Source organism: Drosophila elegans, unplaced genomic scaffold (genome assembly GCF_018152505.1).
Source record: "Drosophila elegans isolate 14027-0461.03 unplaced genomic scaffold, ASM1815250v1 contig_814, whole genome shotgun sequence".
Lineage (NCBI taxonomy): Eukaryota > Metazoa > Arthropoda > Insecta > Diptera > Drosophilidae > Drosophila > Drosophila elegans.
This window is the reverse complement of record NW_024546167.1, coordinates 11464272-11478227: the sequence shown is the minus strand read 5'-3', so window position 1 is coordinate 11478227 and position 13956 is coordinate 11464272. Positions and strand designations below refer to the sequence as shown.

General features: G+C 37.6%; 2 protein-coding genes across 2 annotated transcripts; one reads left to right on the top strand and one right to left on the bottom strand.

The window, feature by feature from the left end:
* The first annotated feature begins 395 nt into the window (after positions 1-395).
* LOC108138870 (thymidylate synthase) lies at positions 396-1702 on the top strand. Its single transcript, XM_017261397.2, has one exon. The coding sequence runs from the start codon at positions 478-480 to the stop codon at positions 1444-1446; it is 969 nt and encodes a 322-aa protein (XP_017116886.1). The 5' UTR covers positions 396-477; the 3' UTR covers positions 1447-1702.
* A 3201-nt stretch (positions 1703-4903) lies between these two features.
* Positions 4904-11877, bottom strand: LOC108138869 (ELAV-like protein 2). The gene is given in 6 exon segments (XM_017261396.2): positions 4904-7006; positions 7425-7602; positions 7713-7992; positions 8685-8942; positions 9171-9616; positions 11488-11877. Coding segments are annotated over 5 exon segments (2046 nt in total). The 5' UTR covers positions 9604-9616; positions 11488-11877; the 3' UTR covers positions 4904-6109.
* Positions 11878-13956: the final 2079 nt, after the last annotated feature.

Genomic DNA, 13956 nt, shown 5'->3' with positions numbered 1-13956 from the left:
GCTATTGCCAAAATTAAATATTCTTGAAAAAATTAAAATTAAGATTGACTTGCGTGTATGCTTACATTAAAGCTATGGTGATATTTGATAGTTCGTATGGCAGCTATATAATATCGTTTTCCGATTTTAATAAAATTAAAAGCGTAATTCTGAACTGTCAAATTATTAATGAATCTAAAAGAATTTCTAAAAAAAAAATTACAAAATAAAAAGGTTACATTTTTAAAAAAAATTTTTGACTCTCCTAGTGATGCTGATCAAGAATATATATATACTTTATAGGGTCGGAGATGTCTGACTGAAATTATAATACCCTCTGCAAGGGTATTCAAATATAACGGAAAAATATCGATAAGACCTATCGCTTGGGTTCTTCCCTACCAGCTGGTTTCTTGTTTGCCTATCTTACCACAACTTTATTTTCCCGCCAAATTTCGAGCATTCTGAAGTTTTTGCCAACAATTAGAAATTTGCGAAATGTCTGTGACGCCAGTAAATGGGCATGGGGCTTCGCCGAAAGAGGCTTCGTCGTCGGCAGTGAAGGAGGTGGGCAAGAAGGATCAAGCGGAGCAGATCAACCGGGATGAGGAGCAGTATCTGGACCTGCTGAGGCACATCATCGCGAATGGAGAGCGGCGGACAGATCGCACGGAGGTGGGCACTTTGTCCGTGTTCGGCAGCCAGATGCGCTTCAATATGAGAGATTGCTTCCCTTTGCTGACCACCAAGCGCGTCTTCTTCCGCGCGGTGGCCGAGGAGCTGCTCTGGTTCGTGGCGGGCAAGACGGATGCCAAGCTGCTGCAGGCCAAGAACGTGCACATCTGGGACGGGAACAGCACCAGGGAGTTCCTGGACAAGCTGGGGCACACGGAGCGTGCCGTTGGAGATCTGGGCCCGGTGTACGGCTTCCAGTGGCGGCACTTTGGAGCGGAGTATGGCACCTGCGATGACGACTACACTGGAAAGGGCATCGATCAGTTGCGACAGGTGATCGACACCATCCGGAATAATCCCTCGGACAGGCGCATCATCATGTCGGCATGGAATCCATCGGACATTCCGAAAATGGCCCTGCCGCCGTGTCACTGCCTGGCGCAGTTCTATGTCTCCCAGACGCGCGGCGAACTCTCCTGCCAGCTGTACCAAAGGAGCGCCGACATGGGTCTGGGCGTGCCCTTCAACATCGCCTCCTACGCCCTGCTCACCCACATGATCGCCCATGTAACGGGTCTGAAGCCAGGCGACTTTGTGCACACCATGGGCGACACGCACGTCTACCTGAATCACGTGGAGCCGCTGAAGGAGCAGCTGGAGCGAACGCCGAGACCATTCCCCAAGCTGTTGATCAAGCGTCAAGTGCAGGACATCGAAGACTTCCGCTTCGAGGACTTTGAGATAGTCGACTATAATCCCTATCCCAAGATCAAGATGGAAATGGCCGTCTAAGCGGATGTGAAAAACTGATTTTTATCAAAAGCATTTATTAATTATATCCACCAATCTCACCTGTATTACTTGAAAGGTCGCAAATTATTAATTAAGTTACAGTAGCTCAACGCTGGGAGCGAGTGATCCCAATGAATACAATTCTATTACATGTTATAAGGGTCTACCAAGATAAAAGATTTTGATGATTTCTAAAATATGTGTGACCGCCCTACATATATAAAAATAAAGATATTCCACGGAAACATTATTTAAACACATCATTTCATAGCTTTATTTGAATAAATTGTTGCTTTCATTCATCGTGTGTAGTGTGTGTTTGTTGTTTGTAAATTCTCAGAGTAATCCATAATGAAGTATAATTGATTCTTAATAAATCTTGCACAGAGTATACCGTAAATATGCTATATAAATTTGCTTGACATTTTCCGCACTTAATATTGTGATTTTTCTTTGTTTCGGTTTCTTGATTTTTGTCTTTTAAGTAATTTAATGAAAATTTTAAGAAAATTGTTAAGGTTTTGTGTCCATATGAGAGAACTCGACAGTAATTCAATATTCAATTTATGCACTTTAATTAAATTGGAATAATTGGTTTTAAGTTTTGTTCTGTGATGATTAAAGATAAATACATATTTGCTACTACAATACGATACTGTCCACCAATATTTTGACTATGTTTTATAACGACGAGAAAGAAACTTGCATAGTTTTGCATATTTAATATATGTGGCTAATGTATGCAAGCTAACCGATAGACAAATAGAAATTATCTTGAATTATTATAATCTGTTATGTGGAATTCAATACGTTTATTAACTTATGTTGAGCTTGAAAGAGCGAATGCCACTAGAGTTTCTGAGTTCAGTTAAGATTCAATATTTTTGTTTCCATTTTGGCTAAAGTGTTTCCTTCATCCGTTGCCTTTTGACTTGCGTTTAACAATAGTGCTTAAAATTAGTACCTTTGACTAAGTTCTTTCGACTAAGACTTGGATTTAATTAATTTATAATATATTTTAAGTGTTTCCATTTCTTACTTGAACATTTAAACATATACAAAGAGCGTCATTCCGTCCGCAACTTACTGATGACTTGCACTACAAAATGCTATTCGTTTCCTTGTAATATGATCGATAGCCGGGTCTTGTTAGATGATGCTACAGCTGAAATTAAGATCTGGGCCAGGATACTCTGTAAACCCAATTTGTAGTACTTTCATACAGGTTAAACAAGGGAAAATGTGTGAGCAGGACAATGGTATTTTCCTGGCACTCACCATCGAAAATTCTACAGATCTCGGGGAGCCAGTTCTCTGTATATAGCTACACCTAAAAGCCATAAAATACACTTCTCAGATAGATCGCAACGGCTAGGTTTTCATATAATTTCTTCTTCTTTTCGTAGTATTTCTTGTTTTCTTTGCTATTCAACATTCATTTAAGTGAGACTAGTGGGTAAAGAGAGTGTGTCTGTTGTGGGGAGTGTGTGTGATCTGTGTGAGAGAAACAGACATTTAAAGCTGGTTGTAAACGGTGCAGCGGGTGCAAGTGCAGAAATTATGTCTGTTTGGGAGGCTGCCGCTTCATCGTTTACATCCCGCTTAAAGAGGGCGCTCTGCAGGCGTCCGGTTCCGGTTGCGTCTGCAGGCATTTGCACAACCTTATTGGCTTCAAAACGCGAAGGTTCCTCGAGAAAAGACTTTGCACGGTGAACGATCGATCGCCATTTTTATACATACATACATACGTCTTTGGTTTTTGCTTTTCTTTCGTTTGTTTTGGTGTAAAAGTATAAAAGTGTGCCGTAATTAAGCCATTCACTTGGTAGTTAAAATTTGTGGTAACTTGTCGATTTTAGTGTTTCTTCGATTTCGTTCCGTTGCTTGAGATCCCTCATCAATTCGAGTACGAGTACTCATACATTTTTTTTTTTCAAGATATGCGCTTTGTTTTCGTCTTCTTTAAATGTTAACATTATTGCGATTTCCATGTAAAAATTATAAATTTGCTGGTTTTATAGTTTTCTCGATTCGTTAGTCTTTTCTGCATTTAGTTAAACTTTCTGGTATTTGTTATTTTTACGTATGTTTCTCCTCGCTTGACGTGCCATTCCCTTTCTTCGATTTCATTTTGTTTTGTATATTATTGTGCGGTGTTTTTGTTCGTTACCATACCCATTAAGTATTTAATATGTAGGTATATATAATATAATATATTGTATATAGTACTCATGTATATATTTAAATTTTTAAAATACTTTCTTGGTTTTCTTCCATTTGTATTTATCATTTATAAAACATTTCATCTTAAAAAATGTATATAATCGATTGCTTTTTGTTGTTGTTCATGCTTTTCATTCACTTATTTGCGTATGACTGGATACCATGTCTGAGCATGTCTATTCATGTCTGCTATTCCCCTGTGCCACACATATGCACAAAAAATTGTGCTTCAATTTTTTACATTTTGTATAAAAAACATTTCATTTGGTGTTCTCTTTGTATTTTTTATAGGTTGTTTTCTTGAACTTGCTATAAGACTTGCTGGAAGGTATTTTATTTCTAATTTACCGCTTAAAAGCCAGAATTTCTATTTTATTTTCAGTCAAGCTTTTGCGCATGAGTGTGGGTAAAGTTAGGGTTCTTGGTTTTTTTCTTGGTTTTTCTAGTAGTTTTAAGAGGAGTAGGGGTGAAAAAGCTTTTGAGCTCTACAAATATTGGAGGCTTGGCGTTCCGATTTTTTATGCACTACACACACACATATGTACCTAATAATCGCAACCTTTGCCATAACGATATATGTGTAGTATATATATTTGTATATATAATTTCTTCATGGTAATTAGTTTTAAATAGTATGCAATAAATTTACTTGACGTATACATGAAAATGGTTTTTCGTTTTGTTAATGCATGCCATGAATAAGTATTCATAATAATTTCCTTGGTATATGTATCTGTATGTATACATTTAAAATTTGCAATACACAACATCAATATATTGTTAATCATATGTAATAGTTTTCATAAATAGTTATAGATTTTATAGAGAGATATAGCATAGTTAATGTGGTGTAACATTTCTATTTTTCCATTTCAGAATCTCTGTAATTTGAAAATAAAAAACGTAAAGCCATTTAGTGTAAATAAATCCAAAAAAATAATAATTTGTATCCATAAGGACTCTCTACCAATTTAATTCTTTAAAAAGGAATCCTGTGAAGCACCATGATATAGTTATCCTTTCTTATTTTGTCTTTGCCAGGCTCTCGAAAAACTTCCATCATTCTAGCAGCTCATTTTAAGCTTTCCATTTTCATGTCCATTTTTGTTTTCTAAAATTTGCTACATTTAGTTTGGCAATTTGTTTAGTTTGTTCGTTTCTGTTTTAGTTTATGTTATTGATGTTGTGTTGGGCTTAAACAAATTCGTTAGGCTGAAACGCGTTTTGTCATCTATGTTACGTACATCTCGCTTAGCTTTTCTTTTTTTTTTTTTTTTGTCTCTTGTTTGTCTAGGGAGGGACTTTGTTCTGATCTTTGTCTTTAGTTACATTAACTTCGATTGGAGTGGCGTGCTTATATTATTTAGCTGGCTTTTGTAAAAGCTTAACAATCGTTGATTGACTTTTATTATTATTCTCTCTCTCTTTGACTCGACAGGTATTATATTTCCATTTGCTTTTTTTCAAATTTTCTTAAATATTTATTCGTTGTATTTGAAGAAATTCTCATGGGTGCCTTTCTCTTAGTTCTTTTTTATCGCTAACCTGCTTACTCGATTTCACGCTAATGACACTACCACGTTTTGAGAGCCTATATTAATGCTTTATACTGAAATATAGGTAATGATTAACATATGATAGTGGCTAGGTGAAGGATTACTGGGCAATTGAACAAATGTTAATGTAGAATAAAAGGTTTAATTGTAATATTATGCATACATCATTTATTTTTAGCAAAAGTTATACATTAAATTTATAAAACATAAACACGTGTATGTCTTATTTGTTTGTTTGCTTTGTTTGGTTTTTTGCATCTAGCTTTCCTTCTCATTTTGCATTGTCTATTTGCAAAGTGGTTTGACTATGAGCCAAACGCCTCTATCTGTTTACGCATTCAGTTCTGTTTTCGTATCTCATTTTATACATTTATTTATAGCTTAAATATTTGTCAAGTTTGTTTTTAATTCTTTGGTGGATTTGGGCTCCTATGCCTGCAAATTGTATGTATTTTTCTGTTTAAAAATATCCGTAGAATATGCTCCATTTTTTCTACATATCAAACAAAAACTTAACTACAGCTTTACCTTTTCTGTTTCCATTTATCTTTCTGGAAGCTATTCTCTTTGCGAGAGTCGACTAGACGTTTTAAAAAAACAATCAACGAAAAAGTTACGTTCTACGAATTCAATTTAATCCATAAACATATATGCAAAAATAAAAAAAATTCTGTATTTCAAAACTTAATTAACAAAAAAAAAGTATTTTTTAAAAGCGATAGTAACTTATATTCGACTGCAAAACAAAAGAAAAACTCAGAAAATGAACTGTTCAAAGGCTTCACGTTCTTCAAACTAAGTGCAAATAACCAAAGCTGAGATATAGTTGCCAAAATATACAAAGAATCCATGAAATGGGCTGATGACATACAAAAAAAAAAACTTTAAAAGAACCAATTAGACCAGGTGGGCATATAGCCGTTGCTGCTGTTACTGTTTTTGTTGCCCGAACCACCACCGGATGAATGATTGGTCGTCATTCCCAGACCCATGCCGATGGATCCTCCTCCATTGCGCTGGTTCCCCGAGCCGGTAGAACTGTTGCTGGTTGGGGCTGCGGCAGTGTTGGCCACATTTGTCAAGAACTGGGCGAACTCCTGCTGCAGTTGCAGCTGCTGCTGCAGCAGCTCGTAGTGATTCTGGGGCTTGTTGTAAATGAATTTAGTGGATGTCTTCAGGATGTTGCTCGACGACGGCGAGGAGGATGCGGCGGTGACAGTGGCTCCGCTGGCATCGCCACTGGACTGTGAGAGACTGCTGCTACTGTTGTTGGTGGCCGTTGTGCTCCCTGCCACTTCTCCTGCTGTGGCCGCAGTGCTGCTTGCTAATCTCTTTGGTGGCGCCATTGATTGTTGCTTGTTGCTCGAGTTCGCTTGCTTCTGTTTGCTCGTATTGCTAGTGTTGTTACTGTTCATGTTGTGCTGCCTGTTGTTGCTGTGGTTAAAGTATTTGCCAAGTTGATAGGCTGCTGTGTTGCAGCCATTGCCGTTGATGTTATTATTGTTGTTGATGCTACCGATGTTGCTGTGGTGGTGATGATTGTGGAGGACTAGACCATTGGCCGCGAAAGCCGCCGCCGCCGCATTGGCATTGACAACAGCAGCCAACTTGGTTAATAATTACGTTTGCTTGTTCTTGTTGGTCTTGAAGCTGACCTGAAGCACTCGGTTGCCAAGTGTGTAGCCGTTTAGAGACTGAATGGCCAGAACCGCTTCCTCATAGTTTGTCATGGTTACAAATCCGAAGCCCTTGCACTTGTTGCTCTGTAGATCACGAATCACCTGCGGAAAGTCCAAGAATTAATAAACCGTTTTTATATTTGTGAATCAATTAGTTTGACCTACTTATATCCCCTCTGTCCTAATCAGATATATAAAAAACTTTAAAAAAGAATCCCAAATTAAAGAATAAAGATGGTGTTGTAAGCAATATTGGAATACTTGGATTGGAAATATTTGGTAAATTGAAAAATAAGTGTCTAACTTCTATCTTTCAACATAAAAATAAATAATAAATTATAACTTATAAGATTGAAAACTGGTTTTAATACATTTTTTTAGCTGTTTCAGTTAAAGGGGAATTGGGCGCAGTAACCTCCTATGTAAATCTTCCATGACTCAAACTATAATGTCATGAAACCATGCTACAATCAGTCCGGGATCGGAATTGCTGGCAACCCAACTTCGAAACAAAGCTCACCTTGACTGACTGCACTGCTCCAAACGGTCCAAACAGTTGCCACAGCACATTCTCCTCGGTCTCTGGCGCCAGGTTGTAGACGAAAATGCACCAGCCGGAGCTTGCAATGGTGTTGCCTTGGATCATGCCATTGGTGATCAGGTCGCTAGTCAGCGGCGAGTAGCGCGAAATTACAGAGCTGCGGTGTAAAGGAAAATAAATACATTTAATAATTTAAATATAAATTCCTTTTTTAAGATACAAGGAGTATTTTATTGAAGTAAACGGCTTCCCACAGTAGTTCCTGACCTGTAACGGCCCGCGTTGGGGTGAATGGCAGCTGCTGCGGCGGCGGCTGCCGCTCCGGCAGCAGCATTGGCCGGAAATGCTCGACCGCCCCGCGTATTTTGGGGCGCTATGTAGGCTGCCAGCGGCTGCATGCTGTTCTTATTGCTGCTAGGATTGTTGGCGAACTTGACGGTTATTGGTTCGGTGGAATTCTTCGGAGTTGTGCCGTTTAGCTCCTTAATGGCCCGATCGGCCTCAAATCGCTGATCGAAGCGTATAAAGCCAACGCCCTTGGAGAGACCTGAAACCGGCAAAAAGGTCAGTATTCAGGCCAATGTGCAGTGTATGAAAATATTTCAGAAGCGAGGCGAATGCAGTTTTTTTGTGTCATGCTTAATTGATTGATAATGAATATTTAATAAGGAATATGAGAATTTAGTTTTTTCACCAAAAGTTAACAACTTCTTGAATGAAAATATCATCACAGGTAGATTCATTGTACTTTCTTAACGAAAGGAATGAATTTATTAGTGAAATAGACTGTGTGTTGTAAATATCTGAGTTTTTGCACTTATTTATTCCTTTTTAAATTAAAATTAAATAATAAATGTCATAGTATGAGCGATGAACAGCAATGGAAAATAGTTAAACATAAGGAAAATAAAAACATACCCGGCGCATGTTCATCTTATTTGGTATTACATGTAAAAATAAAATTATAAATAAAATTTGCATTAATTAGAAATCACTAATTTAAATGGAGAATATATTGTGGAGTGTCAGCAAAAATAGATACAAAATTGTGCAGGCTGTAGGCTAAAATTACATTAAATAACTATTTTTTTATTATTTTAATTGGACATGCTTAGTTAAGGAAGACTACACCATGAAAAATCTTTTCAAAATCAGCTTTATCTGACTGTTCGTTTGATTCTTATTTTACTAATTGAAATCTACCATATATTCTCTTCTATGTCTATTATCACAACTCACCAGTGATATTATCACAAAGAATACGCGAGGTTATGATCTTGCCGTATGGACTGAACAATGATTCCAAATCCGACTGTGTCATATTTTTTGGAAGACCCGATACATAGAGATTGGCACCCTTGATGCTCTCGGAGCTGGGGCGTGCAATGGAGACCTTGATGGTTTTGTTCTGCAGCCGCAGGCCATTCAACGCATTGATTGCCTTTTCCGCATCCTCCTGCTTAACGTAGTTTACGAAACCGTAGCCTAGACTTTGACCTGCAATAAATGAGATATATAAATATAATATATAATTTATTTTATAGCTCTTATCTTTGAATAAGAAGATATGGTTTATAATTATAAGTTTGATCTTTAAGTTAAATTAAGTTATGAAAAAATCGCAGAAATAAATACTACTATTGGTTTTTCAATAATGCAATTAAGTTGAGGTGTGAATTTAACAATTTTTTGGTGACGTCACCAAGGTTCTTATTTAATTCTCACCTGTTACTTTGTCGCGAATCAACTTGCAGCTTTCCACCTCGCCAAAACTGACGAACAACGAACGAATCTCGTCCTGCGACATTGTCTGCGGCAAATAGTTCACAATTAAATTGGTCTTGGGATCTGGTTCATTATTATTGTTGTTGTTGTTTGCCGTGGCGTTATTGTTGTTGTTGTTGTTACTATTGTTGTTGTTGTTGTTCGTCGCATTGTTAGCAGAGGCTTGGCCACTGGCCGCATTTGCTGTGGATCCAGTGCTCGCTGCCGCAGTCGTGGCCGCTGCTGTACCACCATTGGTTTGAGCCTGGCTATTGGTCACATTGCTGGCAGGAGTCGGTCCTCCGCCAGATCCGGTAGTGTTTCCAACGCCGCCAGCACCGCCCGCTCCGGATGGTGGCTGCTGCTGTTGCACGGCTGTCTGACCTTCGACCATGGTGCGAAAACTGCTGCTGAAGGGATTTCCTTGTTAAAAAAAATAGGTATACCTCTCGGCTCTACCAAAAGCTATTGCGTCCCTCAAAAGATTGAATTATTTTAACAGTGATATGCGGTCAAACTAACATCACAATTTACCACTCATAAATGGTAGCGACAATTTTAAAAATTAAATATTTTGGATATATTAAAAACAATTTGCTTTTTAACCTAACAAAACAAGTTGCAAATTTTTGATCGCAAGGTAGAAAAATCCTTACAATCAAAAATGCAGAATAAAGAGACTCAAAACTCGGTAGGCTGAGGCTATTACTGTAACCGCAATAATTGACTAGAAAAGCTATGAAATTTACGGCTTTCTTTTTCGAAAAAAACTTGTTCTATAGACAAATATAGAGATGATGAGTAAACCAAATAAGTGGCTGTAGATATAATACTGCTGTGATATCTGCAAAGGGATAAAACAGATTTGTTTAATTTTAAAATTGGTTGATGTAAAATTATAGCTTACCCTTTACAGATGCTCACGTCGAGTGGGTAACAAAATGCCGCTTTCTGATCTAAGCTCTTACTATAGCCCAGTTAGAAGCGCGTCGTTAACGATATCCACTACGAAAAAGATGTATGGTATGCCAGAGAGATTACTGAAAGACAACAAATGAACAAATAAAACAAAGTTACAATAAAAATCAATTATTTTAATTTAATTTAAATGAACTGCGGGTCTGCTATAACCTATTTCCCTCCAGCTCTCGGAAATGGGGGAAATGACAAGAGTAAACATTTTGACTAAACCCATACAAATGCCGAGGGCTCTTTGCTTCTGTTCTGTGGTTGGCAAATTTGCTGGTTGGCTGGCAAACTAACAGTCCGACTGAATGCAAATAAGGCCAAAATACCCAAGTATTGACTGAAAAATCGATGCAATTAAAATAGCCTCCCCTTTAAAAGAGTAATTGAATTGACGACGACCTAGAAATTTGTACCTGTTTTTGGGGTTATTCAGTTTAATAAGTAGTAAGCTTCTTACAAGGTTTTTGGTTTGCTTGAATGCTAATGTGTCATTGTTTATAGCTTAAAATAACATCTGACGTATGGTTTATTTCCTTAATTTGCGTTTGCTTACCGCGCTCGCTAAGCGTATCTGCTTCTTCTTACCCAAACAACAAATTGGCCAAAAACAGAAAAGTATTTTTAGCCCACATTCAAATTGGCCTTTATGATCGTGGCCCACAATAGTAGGTATGTTCAATGTACAGTATAAGTATGTATGCACCAAGTAGATAGCAACTAAGTATTTTTTTGAAGGCGTAAAATAAGCCGGATAGTTTAAATCATATATTAAAAATCAGAATTAAGCAGTCATACCCCATCAAAAATTAGCTTCTTTTGGTTATAACATATGTATATAATGAAGTCACAATTTGAAATATTTGTTTGTTTTCTCTCTCTCAGAGATTGTATACTAAAATGTTCGACACTTATTAATCTATCCATGGTGGCCCAAAAATCAAGAACAGAAGGTTACACCTTCGTGCAAGATTTTGAATTTATCTGGGCAGTTGTTGCATTCAACGCCGCATATCGTGCGAAAAAATTATATTTTAAAAATAAACAATCAAATGGTGGGATGTGTGTGAGAAGGCAAAAGAGCGGAGAATTGCGCCGCTGCGTAGCCGGCAAGATTATATTTTCTAAAATATTTTTAAAGCAACAACAGCCAGATCGCAGCTGATGTGAGATGCTGACGTCTTGTGTTTGAGGTTAAGTAGTTTGTTAGCAGAGAGAGAGAAGCAAGTGATTCATAAAAATGCCAAAATATTGAAACATGTTTCGAAATTATATAAAGGAAGGGAAGTCGTGAGAAATTCTCTGGATTACCTTTGAAAACTATCCAGGCAATTCGAATTAGACTGTTTGCCGATTTATGTGTTTCAATGCGATTACGAAACAATTTTCAGGGGATATTTGGTTTTATATTTTTATTAATAACCGAAGCAAACGGAAACCGAACGGGAAGGCGCTCCACAAAACAAAAGGCGAGACAAACGTAAAAGTTATACTCATACAAATAACCGAAGCAAATAATTTCTGGAATATTATTTATCAAATTGTATTGATTGTGTGCCGTTTAAAAAAAGGAAAAAACCAAGCCAAAACGAAACGTGAAACTAATTCGTAATAACAATAACAATAATAATAAGGAAATAAAACCGAACGGAAAGTAGAAAAGAACGCGTTCCTGCAACTCAACAGAACAGAAATAAACTGTTTTGCCGAGCGGCGTGGAAATTATTTTTATGCCCCACTGACGAGGGCGAATAGTATAGTACTATAGAGGAAAAACGAGAGAGCGGCGGCTTCTTGGCCAGAACTTGTCGCCTGCTCTTTGCCCGCTCGAGGAAAGAGAAAACTCGATGGGAATGGATCAGAAATTACACGACTTTATGTTTTCCTATAGTGTGCATATACATATATCCGTAAGGTGGATGCCTGAGATGCTTGACGGCGGAGGTAATTTATAATTGGATTTTGCGCAAACATTGCATAGTGCACAGTATTTTCGTAATTTTGAAGATCTGAATCTGAATAGTTTCTAGTGAAAACCAAGAGCAGTTTCTGACCCAAAAACAGCTGTTGGTATAGAGAGCTCATGTTCTAAGTCTGTTATGTGAAGCGTTTGCAAAACAGTTGTTAAAAAGACTTTAAAAGCATTTGTCAAACAACGTTTTTTGACGTTATTATATTTCTAAAAAAAAAAGGAAAAGTAAAGTAAACAAATTTTCTGATCAAAAAAAATTGATAATCTGATGACACAGTGTAACGGTATTTATGTACATCAATTCTATAAAACTGTAAGACACTTTTTGTAATATTTAGTTTTGTATAGCCAGGTGGTCAAATCAAAGTCAAAATTTTAATTGGTCAATTAAAAAGTTTGTAAGAATCCCGCAAGTCTTATCCAACACACACTGTTTTGTAGCGAACCCATCCGAAAATAGTCTTCTTGCACTCCTTAAAATGCACGCCCACAAATAATGGTGGGCAACCATTAATTTTCATTCATAAATAGTTGAAAATTGTTTCCGGCTAATTGATGGATATGATTGCACTTACATACCCATGCAAGGTACACACACTGTGATAGGAATGGCAAGGAAGACGTATTCAAAGGGCAGGAACAAAACAAAAAAGTGACACACCTTGGCAAGGTATAAAAGGAGAGAGAAGGAAGTGCCGAGCAAAGGAAGGTTTAAAGAAAGTAGCGGAACATCTAAGGACGACTTCTGAGGCCGCTTGCATTTGGGTGCGGCAAAAATAAACAGGAGATATAGACAGAGAAAGAGAGTGAGAGCGCAAGCTGCAACGGAAGCGCAGCAGTCAGCTGAGCGCGCCACAAGGTATGCAATGGAAAGAGTCTGAGAGAGTGCGAGAAAATCCAAGCTCAGAGAGCGAGCTTAGCTGCAGCTTGCGTCGACGTTGACCGCGGTTCCCAAGCAGGGGGCGGTTCAAGGGGGAGCCTTTGTGATCAGGGGCTCAGAAATACAAATTTACATTTTAAATGACCAAAATATTCACTGAAATCCAAGATTAGGCAGTCCGAAAATAAAATATAATTCGTAGTCAAAAAAAAATTTCGCAATGATAAAACAAATCAATTTTGAAGAAATAAATAATAATTATAAAATTTATAATATATATTTTTATCAACAAAATTTAAGGAAAAGCGTTTTGCCACTATTTAATAAACACTTTAAAAACTCCAGTTAAATCTTAAAATTAGTTGAACATTGAAAAATATTGGATAACGTATTTTTAGGCAAATAAAAGTTATACACATCGTATACAAAAATTTCGGTGGGGATCCAACACCCTTGGAGAGTCCGCTCCTGTGCGGCGTTTTTTAGGTTAAATGGCGGCTGCAGGCAGCGAAACAAAAACTGTGATGCCGGCGCTGCACGAAACGCAGCTGTGTGTATGTGTAGGCGGCTAATATATATCAGAGTGTAGAGAAATTGAGATTTCGCCGACTGCGAGCCCCCCATTGAGTCCCGTTTTACTATTGGCACACATACATGCACATATGCAGGCGAAAAATCGACTTTGGGTGTGGGCACTTCCAACTTTTGACGGTGCAAGCCAAATAAAGTGCTGTAACTATATCTATCTCTTCGCTTACTTTTATTTGCCAGCGCCGCAAAGTATACCACACCAATTTTCAGGACTCTGACGAAAAAAACTGGAAAATTTCCTTCGTTGCAAATGAGTGTTTCAAAACTAAGTTTAGCACGCACACACTAAGGGGTTTTAAACTGATTTCGATGTATTTTAAACACTACGTGCATGTACA

Excerpts from the sequence above, each read along its gene's own strand:
- LOC108138870 (XM_017261397.2), top strand. The coding sequence starts at position 478 with ATGTCTGTGACGCCAGTAAATGGGCATGGGGCTTCGCCGAAAGAGGCT.